This window comes from Hylobates moloch, unplaced genomic scaffold (genome assembly GCF_009828535.3).
Source record: "Hylobates moloch isolate HMO894 unplaced genomic scaffold, HMol_V3 SCAFFOLD_4, whole genome shotgun sequence".
NCBI classification, from domain to species: Eukaryota; Metazoa; Chordata; class Mammalia; order Primates; family Hylobatidae; genus Hylobates; species Hylobates moloch.
In genome coordinates, this window is record NW_026652279.1 from 71,631,295 (window position 1) to 71,646,314 (window position 15,020).

At 33.4% G+C, this 15,020-nt stretch overlaps 1 protein-coding gene across 3 annotated transcripts in view; it reads right to left on the reverse strand.

Annotated features, from left to right (window-relative positions):
- The window catches only part of CADM2 (cell adhesion molecule 2), a 1,095,912-nt gene that overhangs the window by 142,853 nt on the left and 938,039 nt on the right, over window positions 1-15,020 (reverse strand). For all 3 annotated transcript variants that reach the window (XM_058437644.1, XM_032150399.2, XM_032150397.2), the window contains one exon: window positions 2,411-2,581. In XM_058437644.1, coding sequence (XP_058293627.1) covers window positions 2,411-2,581 — 171 coding nt within the window. The remainder of the gene's footprint in view (window positions 1-2,410; window positions 2,582-15,020) is intronic.

Here is a 15,020-nt window from a genome sequence, read left to right on the forward strand (position 1 = left end):
CCACAAAAATTAGCGAAATTAACTACTGTGTCTTTATAATAGCGAACCTACAATATTTTCATTTTTTAGATAAAGTTACTCATATACCCATCACTGACATGCTCCTAATCCTGAGAACACACAATCCAGAAGCCTCTTTAGAATACCCAGCAGAAGCCCAAATCCTGTAACAAGTATCTTCTCACTCTTTCTTACCTACATCCAGAGATTCATCTGCTATGTTTTCTCCTTTGCCATAGCAACTTACATAAATCTAGTTTTGCTTGGCTATTGGTAGATTTTGGGTGATCTGTGACTGGAAGTGGTCTTCAATAGTTCTTATGACCGATTTTTGTTTTATTTAATTATATGTTAGAATTTACAGTTAACTAAGCAGTCAATTATTATTTTAAATTTAGTTTTACTTTGCTTTGTATGTAAATATTAAAGAGTTTAAATTAAAATGCTGTTGATCCAGGTCCTTTAAAAATATTGTTACACAATTTTTTATATTTTGAGAGACCCACTGATGTGTGTGAAAAAGAAATAGAAAAGGGAAGACAATTGACATTTATTCAGTCTATTCAATGCCATGAACTTGACTTAAGTTCAAGGAATTAATTCTCTCTAGCTTATCATCAAATCCTCACAGGAATGACTCCTCTAGTTTGTAACCAAAGCTCAACCAGTTTCAGTAATTTTCCCAAAGCCAAAATACAAATAAATGTCAAAATTGAGAGATAATCTCCATTTGGGCTCTAAAGTATGCTTCTTTCTGAATTTGCTTCAAGGAGAAAAGGAGTAAATTGCTCAAATTAACCTAACATAATTGAAATCATTTAAACATTATAATATTTTCAATAATTACTAAACTAAGAATAATTTAAAAATAAGCATATTATAGTGAGCTTTATATTTTCCATATAAAAAGTAACCAAAAAATTCTAGTTCACCTGGCAATTCTCCAATCTTTTCTCACGACACTCTGTATTTCTCTCCCAGTCTACTCTACTCCAGTCTCACTGGCACCCTTGCTATTCCTAGAAATAAAAACACTAAACATGCTACCTCAGGGTCTTTGTACTTGCCCTTCCCTGTGCATTACACCAACACACATACTCGCTTTCCTTAATCTCCATTTCCGTCTCCTTACTGCCCTCCTATGCTTTATCTTCCTTGCAGCCATGTACTTATCAATAGGTACTTAGTACTTATCAATATGTAACGTGATATGTTGCATTTATTTATTTTTTTCATCCCTACCTAGAATGGATGCTGTAAGAGAAATGAAGTTTGTTGGTGAAAGTGGAGGTGATTATTTTGACACTTGGAGACAAACTCAATTTGTTTTGTGCTTTTGTTTGTTTGTTTGGTCATTGCTGTAACCCCAGTGCCCAAAACAATGCCTATTACATAGTGCCACTAAAAAATTATTGTTGAATAAATAAATGAAAACAAAATGCAATGAAACATATTGGAACAGTACTTAGAGTTTAGTATTTTAGGATTTAATGTAACTGCATATCACGCACAAATTCTAAGCTCAAGCTATAATTTTATCACAAATAGAGAAAACAAAATCTTCATTATCTAGAAAATCAAATACGGCAATTAAGAACATATTATTTCCTATCCTCTATTCTTTTATATTTTATTTTACATATTTCAATTCATTCATTTTCATTTTGATTAGTATATATAATTGTCTACTAAAACCTTGCTAGGTACTAAAACTACCATGATTACGAGTCTGTCATTTGCTAGTTTTGTGACTCAGCCTCCATAATCTTCAGAATCCTTGTGTGTATCTTGTGACTAACGAGAGTAACTACTCATCAAGCTACTATTAGTAAATGAGTTCTCAGTGACATAATTCCAGCAAAACATTTAGCACTGCCCCGATCTATTAGATTCACAAAATTAATTTTGTTCTTATTGATTGTGAATAATGATGATGATGAAAACACAATAAATATGCTCCTATATTTATACATTAGTATATGCCATATAGAAGGTAAAACTAGTCTAATTTTAAAAGCATAGCTGAGAAGCCACATTTGCATAAAATAGTCATTTTAATATAACACTGTTCACCAAGGCCCTCTCAGATTACCAATTCTCAGTGATTTTGCTCAAATTACTGCTTTTTCTCCCCCACCCTTACGTGCACACCTGCATTAAGCCACAATTTGAAACATAAGAGTATTAACCTTGCACATCTCCTTCATTTTTCCTCATTGTTAAGAATGAAAGTCAGACAAGGAGTGTTTTCCTTTGAACCTGATTAATACTAGTGAGTGTAGTTTTACTTCATTTTGCCGTGGATTTTACTGCACCTTTGCTATAACTTCAGGTAGTTTTGAAATGATTTTAGATGCAGACGAAGAGATTTGCTGCTGAGATAAAGGAGGGGGAAGTAGTGTTTACTTACAGTGTATTTCTAGCACCTGCATGGCTACCTGAGGGGTGGCATTGAGGGACTCGTGATCTACTCTGCAGATGACCGCCACTCCGTCATCACTCCGGTCCACTCGGAAGTCCAGTGTGCTGCTGACAGTGAATGTCTTGCGATTTGCGTCCTCTTCTTTTAAATATTTTACATCTGAAAATAAAATATGAATTTTAAAATGTGACACCTTTCAAAATAAAACAGATTGCATTTACTCAAGATAATGGAAACACCCTTCTCCCTATTTTTATCAATTTTTAAGAAGCAAATATTTGTGATTTTAACATTTAATCTATTTCAATTCAATTAAATAAAAATACAATTACTTAAAAAATAAATTCTTCACGAGGTCAGGAGATCGAGACCATCCTGGCTAACACGGTGAAACCCCGTCTCTACTAATAATGCAAAAAAAATTAGCCGGGCATGGTGGCAGGCGCCTGTAGTCCCAGCTACTCGGGAGGCTGAGGCAGGAGAATGGCGTGAACCCAGGAGGTGGAGCTTGCAGTGAGCTGAGATCACGCCACTGCACTCCAGCCTGGGCAACAGAGCAAGACTCCATCTCAAAAAATAAATAAATAAATAAATAAATAAATAAATAAATAAATAAATAAATAATTAAAAATAAAAAAAAATTTAAAAATTATAAGAGTTAGATCCAGAAATATAATAAAAGGGTGGGGCGCAGCAATTTTATTTCTTTGGTCTCAGGCTTACCTAGCTTATAATCAGGCACAAGATACTCTTATATACTCCATTAAAACAATGTATATCATCTTTAAAAAGTAGTCTTTCTTTTCTCTTAGCTATAAGTTTTACTAAAACATAATCTTAATTTTCTGAGCCACAAGCACAGTTGGGAAGGGCAAATTTACAACTATATGGCTAAGCCTAGAAGAAAGCATAATGCATTTGAAATATAACTTTAACATGAACAATGTGAGGTGAACATAAATTGCTAAAGAATACTTAAGATGAGAAAGTTGTCATCTTTGGAAAGAAAAGGAGCACAGTCATCTGAATATTTTGAATACTTAAGTATATATTTGCAGTGAAATTTACATTGAGATGAATGCTCTTCACTTGGCTGAGGAATTTATTTCAGCATGAATAAGAGTACTTTCTACAAGATGTGAATTCATTTATCAATATTTAAACTTGCTGTGCATGATTTAGATCCATCATTAAATGGTGCACTAAGGGATTATTTGTTCTTTGTGGAAAAGAGGTTTAATATTATTTTTGCTTAATTTGTAATTTCTCAAGTCTGAAGTAGCTGATAAGAAGAGGGCAATTTTAAAGGTTTAGAAATCAAACTGATAGGATAAGATTAAGCTATCCTTATAACAAGATCTTAAATGTAGTTGATGGAAAAATGTATTCAGTTTTCTTACGCTTTCTGTCATTTTTTTCATCATTCAGTATCAAATAAACATTGATATTGTCAGTAAATAAGTCCTTTCACATAAAATACATAAAGTGTTTGATTTTAACATATATTAAGTAATTTATTTTAAAAACATTTTAAAATATGTTAATAACAAAAATGAATACATTCAGCTTCTCTATCTTTGTGCCTTACGCAAAGATTGGGCTTTTAAAATAGTATTGGATTTGATGTAATATTTGATTAATAGACATATGCATGTTCACTAACTTTCACTTATTTCAGAAGTATGACTTTATCATATTGATTGATTTTAAAGACAGAAATAAACATTAGTAAAAGATTAAATGGATAGATGTGATATGTCTTGTTCTTGAAACTATGTTTATATTTTCACATATTAGGGGAAAATGACCTAATTAAGATTTTTACCACAAAATGTTTTATGTATGTTAGACAATTCTGAAGAGTAAGAAAAGCTCTAACATTTAGAAAGAACAGAAGCATGAAGTCTCAATTCCATCTTTTAACTGAAAGTAAATCACACAGATACAGAATTCTACGCAGATTTTTTTATAAACATGTGTCCTATGAAATATCTCATCTCATTTTTACTAAAGTCATTTACTAAGATTTTTTGCACTTGAAAATTAGGTACGATTCCATTTAAAAATATTAAATAAAAGACACAATGATCTTTCAGCCAAAATATATCAGAATAATTCAGATGCATTTATGATTCTTTGCTTATATTTAAAATATTATAAGGTTCTTTTACGTTTCAGTCTCATAGATTTATACAAATATGTTGCTTCATTTTTACATTTATTTTCTTTTTTTATAAATCTATGCCCAATGTTTACTTGTTCTGAGCTCTAAGCAGTGTCAGAGTAAGAAAATATTGATTTCTTGACAAACAATTTTTATAATTATGCTACACAATATATGAGAAATTACTCTAAAGTATTACTGCTGGTTGTTTACTTTTTATAACAGCTGCACTTTAAGAACTCACACATCTGCTTCTTTTAGCTGTTTCCCTTGCAAAAGCAGCATTTAATGTAATATTAATTGGACACAAAATTTGATAGCAACTGTATAAATCATAAAATTTTAATGAACTCATTCAAGTAAAATAAACAAAAGTGTAATTTGTTGATTTTAATATCGGCTTATGTGATAGATTATAGGGTTACCAGAAGCCTTAAGATAAACAGAAAAAACATTGAGAAGAGCCAATCGTAGTTATCTTTTCTCATATTTTGGGCTGACCTTCTTCCCCAAAGAAATGAATACAGAAGATACTTAAAGTGTATCTCTACTTTCCCTTTCTACATTTTTAAAATAATGATGCATTACACAGTTATAGAACCAACAGAAATTTTCTTCACATTGCATAGTTTATTTGCTGATACCATGTGTATCCTTCTTTCATGTTCCATTCACTTTCCTTTCTTTTGCATGTCAGTTATATTACAAGGAGATCAAGAATAGCCTTCTCAAAATGCAACGTCCATATGACCTTGTTAAAATGCAGATTCTCACTCAGTAGGTTAGGGTGTGGAGTCTGAGAGTCTGCTGCTGGCCCACAGACCATATTCTGAGGAGCAAGAGTATACTGCAAACATTTGACACTGGAAACACAACTAAAGGTGGACTGGGAATGGTGGGACTTACTCTTCCCATCTTTTTCTCTTTTTCTCTTTCTTGTTATTTTTTAATTGTTTCTCTTCAAAAACTTCCATTGGACATTATATATATATATATCTTCATTTTACATTTCTCAAAATATGCACATCCTATATATTACGTAATGTGTTAATGAAATGACTAGAAAACCTTGAGAACAAACAAGAAACAAAGGAACTTTCAGAATTTCTTTCTTTCATAATGCACATAACCACTCCTCCTACTCTCTCTAGTAGACCTTCTGGACATTTAAATAGTCAAAACGGTGGTCACTTTTGGTGGTGAGTCGTGTGGGAAACTGACTGGGAGAGAATATATTCGGGTTTTCTGGAGTTAAGGAAATGCTCTACATCAAAAGCGGTGTGAGTCATATGCTTTGCAATTTGTGTAAATATTTTATATTTAAGATTAGTTCATTTCAATGTACGTAAATTTTCCCTCAAAAATCACAACTGTAGGCCGGGCGTGGTGGCTCATGCCTGTAATCCCAGCACTTTGGGAGGCCGAGGTGGGAAGATCACGAGGTCAGGAGATCGTGACCATTCTGGCTAACATGCTGAAACCTCGTCTCTACTAAAAATACAAAAAATTAGCTGGGCGTGGTGGCAGGCGCCTGTAGTCCCAGCTACTCGGGAGGCTGAGGCAGGAGAATCGCTTGAACCTGGGAAGTGGAGGTTGCAGTGAACAGAGATCATGCCCCTGCACTCCAGCCTGGGTGACAGAGTGAGATTCCATCTCAAAAAAAAAAAATCATAACCGTAAGTTATTATAATAATTACAATTGAGTGGAGAGTAATTAGAGGGATAGATGAAACAAAAATGGCTGAATGTCGATACATTTAAAACTGGGTGATGGCATGCAGCTTCTCATTCTATTATTGTGCTTACTTTGCATATGTCAGAAATTTTCTATAATAAAATTTTTAAATATAAATAAAGAAAAATTCCTCAAGTATAACTCTCAACGAAAATTAGTTACCTAAACATTTCTTGGTAAAGTCTCAAGATAAAGGACTTTCTATTAGTTTTTATATTGTTTATCTTTATAAAATTTGGATTGTAGAATAGCAGTCTCCTTATATTCGGGAGATTAGATATTTTGTCTTAGTAAGAACTAAGGTGAAAAAAGAAATAGCAAATGTAAGTTCGAGCGCTGGAGCACCCAAAATGAGTAAGTTTAAATGCTTCAAGTTAGGTTAGCTGAAGAAAAAAAAGAAAGAAAGAAAGAAAGAAAGAAAGAAAGAAAGAAAGAAAGAAAGAGAGAGAGAGAAAGAAAGAAGGAAGGAAAGAAAGAAAGGAAAGAAAAAGAAAGAAAGAGAGAAGAAAAAAAGAAAAGAAAGGAAGAAAGAAAGAGAAAAAAAAGGCAAGATACCTGGATTTTCTTACATCCAATTTTTTTCCACAAAATATCATATTTCCAGAGATACTTTCATATCCATCTTTCCTAGGTTTATAATATTAGCTCACCAGGCTCTATATCTCGTTTCTGGCCACTTTTAGACTGAAGTTTTGGAAAAAGAAAATTCTCTTAAGTGAAGTTCCTAGAAAAGTTGCCTTGTCTCCACAGTGATGCTAATATGCCTTGAGCAGTATAATCTCAACTATTTTGGTTCATTTGCCTTCTCCACTTTTGCGATTTTGGTGCTACTTAGACTGGAAAAGAAGATACCTTCTTTTTCTTTTTTTTTTCTTTTTTTTTTTGAGAGTCTCATTCTGTCACCCAGGCTGGAGTACAGTGGCGCGATCTCGGCTCACTGCAACCTCTGCATTTTAGGTTCAAGCGATTCTCCTGCCTCAGCCTCCTGAGTAGCTGGGATTACAGGTGTACGCCACAACACTCAGCTAATTTTTGCATTTTTTGTAGAGACGGAGTTTCACCACTTTGGTCAGGCTGGTCTGGAACTCCTGACCTCAGGTGATCCGCCTGCCACGGTCTCCCAAAGTGCTAGGATTATAGATGTGAGCCACTGCGTCCGGCCAACACCTTCACTTTTATAATGAAATACTTTCCCTGGATCCTGAAATAGACCTCTTTATCAGCCATCTACCTAGAATAGGCCAGTTCTTTTTAATCCATTCCAAGTTCAATAGACCACACTGGGAACAAGGCAGGATTTAGAAACTGAAACTTCCATACTTTCTCACCACTTGAAGATATCTCTTAGGAATCATGTAGGCTATTAAGTGACATTTCCTATACATGCCTTGAATTCTCTGACCGTGAGCAAAACAGCACGGTCTTAGTGTGTCCCAAACAGTGACGCTTATATGGAACTTGAACTTTACTATTATTTTCAGAGGCAGGGTTTGTAAAAGTGGTTTTTGATGGATAACGTCATAGTTTCAAGGGGAGAAATCAAGGAATTTAGTCTGAATCCACATAATTGTTGTCAGTGGTCCTTTAATGATTTTGTGCCATAACCAGTGAGCTAGATTCATGACCTCATCTCATAGAGAACAGAAAATGTACGCATTCCATAAGAGTTGGCTTTACTGTCAAAAATTAGGAGTGAACGAACTCAGTGGAGAACTGGACATGTTGTAATTACTGCTTCACAGTTCTGTAAATCAAACTTCCTAAAACTAAAGACATCATTTTTAGAACACAGCCAACTTCCCCGTTATTTCTTTCTTAACTGACCTAAAGTAACTATGTCTGGCTAACTCATTCAGTAACTTGGGTGCATACTTTAAAGGCAATTTGTCTTAGAGGAAATGTCAATAATGTTTTGTGTGTGTCTTAAGGTTAAATGTTCAAAGATATTTTACAAAACACTTTTCTTTAATGTTCAAGCAAAGCTTTTCATTTTGTATTTGTTTTAAACGGTCTCTAGACCAAACGTAGTAAGGCTATATTTTATATTGTGTAACTTTAAAGTCTGGTAACCACATTCATTTGTGCACTGAAAAAGAATTCAAACAAATTCTTGAGGCAAATCTCATTCTTGCCTATGAGCACTCCTTCATACAATTCCTGTCTGAAATAGGGTAGATTTTTAAAAGTCCTTATAATATTCAACTATTTTAAGGAAGTACCAGTCATAATCCTGTTTCTTAACTGACTCTTACAGGTATGACCCCACCATTAATTGGCAACATGGATAACTATCCCACTTAGCAAGGAATAGTACTGAAATTCGGCTCTTCTTAATAGATCTGAAAAGGTCAGATGAGAAAAATAATGTTTATGGAAGATTATTAAGAGGGGATACGGCCAGGTGTGGTGGCTCACGCCTGTAATCCCAGCACTTTGGGAGGCCGAGGTGGGTGGATCACAAGGTCAGGAGATCGAGACCATCCTGGCTAACATGGTGAAACCCCGTCTCTACTAAAAATACAAAAAAAAAATTAGCCGGGCGTGGTGGCGGGTGCCTGTAGTCCCTGCTACTCGGGAGGCTGAGGCAGGAGAATGGCGTGAACCTGGGAGGTGGAGGTTGCAGTGAGCCGAGATTGCGCCATTGCACTCCAGCCTGGGCGACAGAGCGAGACTCTATCTCAACAACAACAACAACAAAAAAAAAAAAAAAAAAAAAAACTCAACAACAACAACAACAAAAAAAAAAAAAAAAAAAAAAGGAGATACTTCATTTATCTAAATATTAAAGTCTCTTTTTCAGTTTACCCAGACAAGTAAAATGTCAATGCTTTTCATAAAATTTACCTTAAATGTTATTTCGCAGACCTACATTGAGAGGTGCTGCAAGAATCAGGTATATATATTACCTGACTTGAAGCCTCAGGGCGGGCTCTACATTTGTCTACATTAGAATGTCCTTTCTCCTCAAATATATTTAAAATGATGTTTTATTGCATGCCCAAAATATAATAAAATATGGCAGAAAATTATTTTTAAGTCTATTCAGTAGAATCAGCTTTAAGAAAATAAAAATATCTACGCATTTGAGCAATTTCTGTAGCAGCAGGCAAGTGTGACTTCTTTGAAACGTTTATGATGATGCTATTTTCTGGTAATCAAACTATTTGTTTCATGGAGTCCTGCAGCATTCAGCACATGTAAGAAAAAGCAACCTGCTCCTCATCTACCTATAGTGAAAATGAATAAATGAATCACTTGCATCAGTAAAACATTGTGATGAAATGATAAGTTTCTGAATATATTACAATATTTCTATGTACCATGTACTACCAGAGTTTTTAAAATTATTTTCAACAGGTTACCTTGTATTCTGAGAATCACATCATTTAAAAATTAAAATTACCCATTGGGACATTCACAAGGTTCAATACAAATTATGTATTCATAAAATAAAGATTAGAGTAAATTTTTAATTTTGTCATTTTCTTTTTTACTAATTATTTTTCTTTTTCTGTTCATTCTTTCTCTCCCTTCTGCTCTCTTTTCTTTCTTTCCTCTGCAGAAATTCCTAATTTTTATATTTCTCTATAGTTTTTATACCCAGCATCTAGGACAGTATCTGAAAGATTATGGTGCTTAATAAGTATGTTTTTAATTAATTAAAATAATGGTTGCAATCAGCCAGGTAAGGCTTCTTTTCCTTCTAGTAAGTAGATTCGTTCCATGTCAATATGTATAATTTGGGGACAGTTGTCAGTCTTTAATTGATTTTCTTTGTAGTATATCTCTTTTTAAATCCTCTCATCAGTTTCTGTATTGGAAGGGTATAAAATCTAGAGGGATATGACAAAATATTTGGAATTAGACTAACTTTTTTCTTTTACTCAGATCTATATTTACCCTTTGTTTTTCAATTCTATCTTCGCTGTTTTCCACAGCCATTGTAATTCTCACTGCAGATCAACTAGATTAGAGTCCCATTTATCAGAACTTCCTAGAATCAGGAGTTCAGGCATTTACCATAGACAAAAGGCGGAAGAAAGGAGATTGGCAATATCACTAAAGAGAAAAAAACTAAATGAAAAATTACCAAGTTAAAAATATACCGAGCTGTTAAATCTTTTCAATTCATATACATTTTTCCATTTAAATTTTACAAAGAAAAAAGGGGAATAACATTATTAAACATTATCTATACTTACAGGGAAAAAGAAAATTATAAAATAATTTCATCTCTTATAGAAGCAAAATATAAAGACATTTTTTGAATATAGAATAAGAAAAATACAGATTTTATCTATGAAAAATTAGCAGGAAGTGAGAGACCAAAGGATATGTAAACATAAAGAGAGGAATATATTTTTAAGAAGATAAATTAGAATAATTTACGAGTCAATATTGTGAAAATCTATGAGTATGAAAAAGAAATTGGGGGCAACTCCTGAATATCATGCTAAATAAGTAGCTCTGCAGACTTTCTCTCCAGCTAAACAATCATAACTATTGAAAACTATTTTAAAACACACATACATATTTAAGGTCTCTGAAAATTGTGCCAAGGGCGTATAGCAAATGAACAAATAATTATTTTAAAAAACTAGCAAATCTTAGTAGAACAGATAGAGTCTATGGTATTTGAATCATGACTTTCTCCCTAATTCAACCTCATCCCCAACTCGGCATGAGGAAGACTGGATAGATGTACCCAAGGTGAAGATCCATGTTTCCTCAACCAAGGACTAAGGTCCTTTCCAGAAGAGGCAAGCTGCCAGCATTTCTTATTTCAGTCATTATTACTCTCGGTTGCAGAGTCAAAATTCCAGGTGGTGTGGCTGAAAGGTCGGGGCGCTCTTCTTTCACCCAGTCCCTGCTCATATGCCAAGAATAAAGGGACCCCAAGAGCTCTCACTGTAGCTCACTTATAGAGGGGAGATTTCAATCCAGAAGAGACAAAGCAAGAAGACCGGAAGCTACCACCATTTTGCCCAGGGAAGAAGCCAGCTGCAACAGGGAAGTGTTTTTCTTAAGCTCTCTCTAAGGGAGCCAACTATTTGGAACAGAGTTGGGGGAAGTTCAAAGTGGAGACTTTGGAGGAAAGCAAGTAAGAAAGCCATTGTATCTAGATGAGATAAGAACGCTAAACCACAGGCCAGCTAGTTTATAAAAGAAAACCAGAGAAAGAGACAATGAGCAACGGCCTTCCTGTCGTCACAGGTTAAAGAAAATCTCAAAGACTGGCCTCAAGAAAAAACAAAACGAAACAAAAAAAGCCCAGCAAAGGATTCTGGATTTAAATGGATCAGGCTATAGAACAACTTATGCACATAGCATTATTGAAAACAGTAGTGCAACCAGCTGACAAATAGTGAAGGGGAATCACTGGGTGTGATACTAACATAAGCAGAGAGCTTAACAGAGACAACAGGAAAGAAAGACATTCAGTGAGAGCACTACTGAAGCCATTATCATCCCAGAGTGACTGTGCACGTGCCAAAGCCTGTGCTTCCTGAGGAATGATATCAGAGGCTTCACACTGCAATAGAAATACCTCCTCCAAGTCAATAAACAATAAGCCAACAACAACAGGTACTTTTACAAAGGAACTCCCTTGACAATTGACTTTTCATCAAAACCAATGAAGGTCAGAAGGTAGTTGGGTAGCATATCCCAAGTGCTAAAAGAAGGAAAAATCTCAGATAAGAACCTTATATCCAGTAAAATTATTTTTCAAAAATGAAGGTGAAATAAAATATTTTTTCAGGTAAACAAAATCTAAGAGAAGTTTTTAAAGCAGTCCTGCCTTGTAAGAAATGTTAAAGAAAGTTGGGCTAAAACAAATGATCTCAGATAGAAAAGAAAAAAAAAAAAGCACCAGTAAAGGTAATTGTGTAATTAAAAAGAGGTTAAAATGGCATGTTTCTTCTTTTTTCTTCTCTTAAGTGATTACAAAATAATAATCAGAACAAAGATTCTTCAGGGAAACAGAATTAATGATGTAAAACAATTATTTATCATTGCATTACAGGGACTATAACATAAGAAAATGCAATATATTTGACAATAACAGCACAAAGGAAGTGGATAAAAGTAAGGTTTTAGTAGAATAAAGAAATGATTCTAGGTGGTAACTTGAATTTGCAGGAAGAAATTAGGAGAATTAAAAACATATATAATATGTTTTATGGAACAAATTTTAGGTACTTGGTATCCTTGCTTTTCTCAGTTTCATTAAAGACATAACAGTATATGAAGTAATAATTGTAACCATGTATTGTCGTGTTTTTAACATATTAAAATGTAATATGTTTAACAACAATACTACAAAAATGGGAGAAAGAGCAAACTGCTATATTGTAGTAGCATTTCTATATCTTTTGAATTAGGTTATTATGAATCTGATTTAGATTCTGATGAGTTAATATATATGATATGCCTGAGAGCATCTACTAACTATATAATTCAAACATAAAGTGAAAAATTGTTACAGGAATTAAAATGTTAAACTAAAAAATATTTACTTCATATAGCATAAAGTGGTAAAGAATGAACATAAAACAAAAATGACATGAAACGTAGAAGATAAATGTAAAATCATGGATGAAAATAAACCTATATCAATTATTGTAATATCATACATGGAAATTAACTAATATCAATTATAAGATTACAGGTGAGTTGATTAAAAATTCAATCAAAAAGCGGAGATAATAAACCATATTTTTTAAATGATAAAAATATATGCTTTCTACAGGAGACACACTTTAGATTTGAAGATACAAATGGACTAAAAATAAAAGGATGAAAAATAACATATGATACAAACAGCAAGCAAGAGAAAGCTAGAGTGACTATACTAATATCAAAGCAGATTTTAAAATAAAATATGTTGTTAAAATAATGGAGAACATTTCAAAATGATAGAAAAGACCATCCGTTAGAGAGATATAACAATTATAAGCATGTATACATCTATGTAAAGAGAGCACCCAAGGTATATGAAGCAGAAACCATTTAGTCCGGCAATATTATTCTTAGGAATATACTCAAGAGAATTGAAAGCCTATTACTACAAAGAACCTGGCACCTAAATTTTTATAGCAGAGTTTTAAAATAATAGCCCCAAAGCATAAAAACCCAAATGTACATCAACTAATGAATGAATAAATAACACATGGAATCTGCATACAATGATATATTATTTGGCAATTATAAAGGATAAAGTACTGATATATGCTACAACGCAGATGATATTAGCCTTTGCTAAGCTAGTCACAAAAAACACATAATATATACTTTTGTAGATGAAATGTCCACAGTAGGCAAATTTATACAGACAGAAAGTAGATTTGTGGTTGCTTACAGTTACGGTGGAGACAGCTGGGGGAAAGTTGGGAGTTATCACTAATAGGTTTCTTGTAGAATCATAAAAGTGTAAAATTGATTGTGGTGAGAGTTTCATAGTTCTGTGAATTTACTAAAAACTATTAAATTGTATACTTTACATGAATTTGATGACATGAATTATATCTAAATAATGTTTCTATGTGAAAATAAATAAAAATAGCTAACCCCATGTTTGGCTTCAATTTGGGAGGTATACAAATAACACTTTAAATTTAGAGTTATTGATTGAGAGAAAAATGTGACGGAAAGTTAAGATTGGTTATTCTCTTGGAAGATTCCCTTGGAAGGCTTTTTATATAATGACTACTTTCAGCAAACAGAGTATTTTATTTCCAAACTAGTAAATAAAATAGCAGACAATGAGTGCACTTGAACTTCATGATCCAACTGTAATCTATACTATAACATAATGTAAGTAAAATAATCTATCTCAATCAACTTCCCATTACCAACACAAATGGAAGGTAATTTACCAACTCATTTAGATACTGTAGATGATCGGCACTAAGATGCCGATTTGATCATATTGTGAAAAACTGTTTGGATCTAATGTCTTTTTATGTTTGTTTTTGTTTTGTTTTGTTTCTTGAGATGGAGTTTTGCTCTTGTCAGCCAGGCTGGAGTGCAACGGCACCATCTTGGCTCACTGCAACCTCTGCCTCCCAAGTACAAGCAATTCTGCCTCAGCCTTGCCAGTAGCTGGGATTACAGGTGTATACCACCACGCCCAGCTAATTTTTTGTATTTTTCATAGACACAGGGTAATCATTTAATTAATGAATTAATTTTAGTAAAATATGATTCATAAATTTTGTAAAATATCTTATGCATTCAAAGAAGGTCATTAGCCAAAGGTAATGGGAAAAGCTACCTTCTCCCCCTATGTGCCACAAGGATCATGAAGTGAATTTCCATGAAAAATTCAAAGTTAAAGAATGAAAGCGGTATTTTCCTCGCATATGAAGAAGCCATAAAGGATTTTTTGGAAATAACCTGAAGAAAATCTGAGCAGTAATTAAGTCCCTCCATCACCGGATGAGAGCTATGGAGCTAGCAAATTTGAATATTTTTGTTATTATAATGTCAGGATTACTCATGGGCTTATGAGTGCTAGATGATTCAGGTATGCACTTGCTTTAACCCTTAAATTAAATACATTGATTAACAACATTAATTAATCACAAGTTTAAAAAGAAGCAATTTCTTTGGTCAATTCCTTGACACTAAGCAAAATCCAGTAAAAATTTTAAAAAAATGTTTGTATCTATCTCATTATATACATACCAAAACTTTCT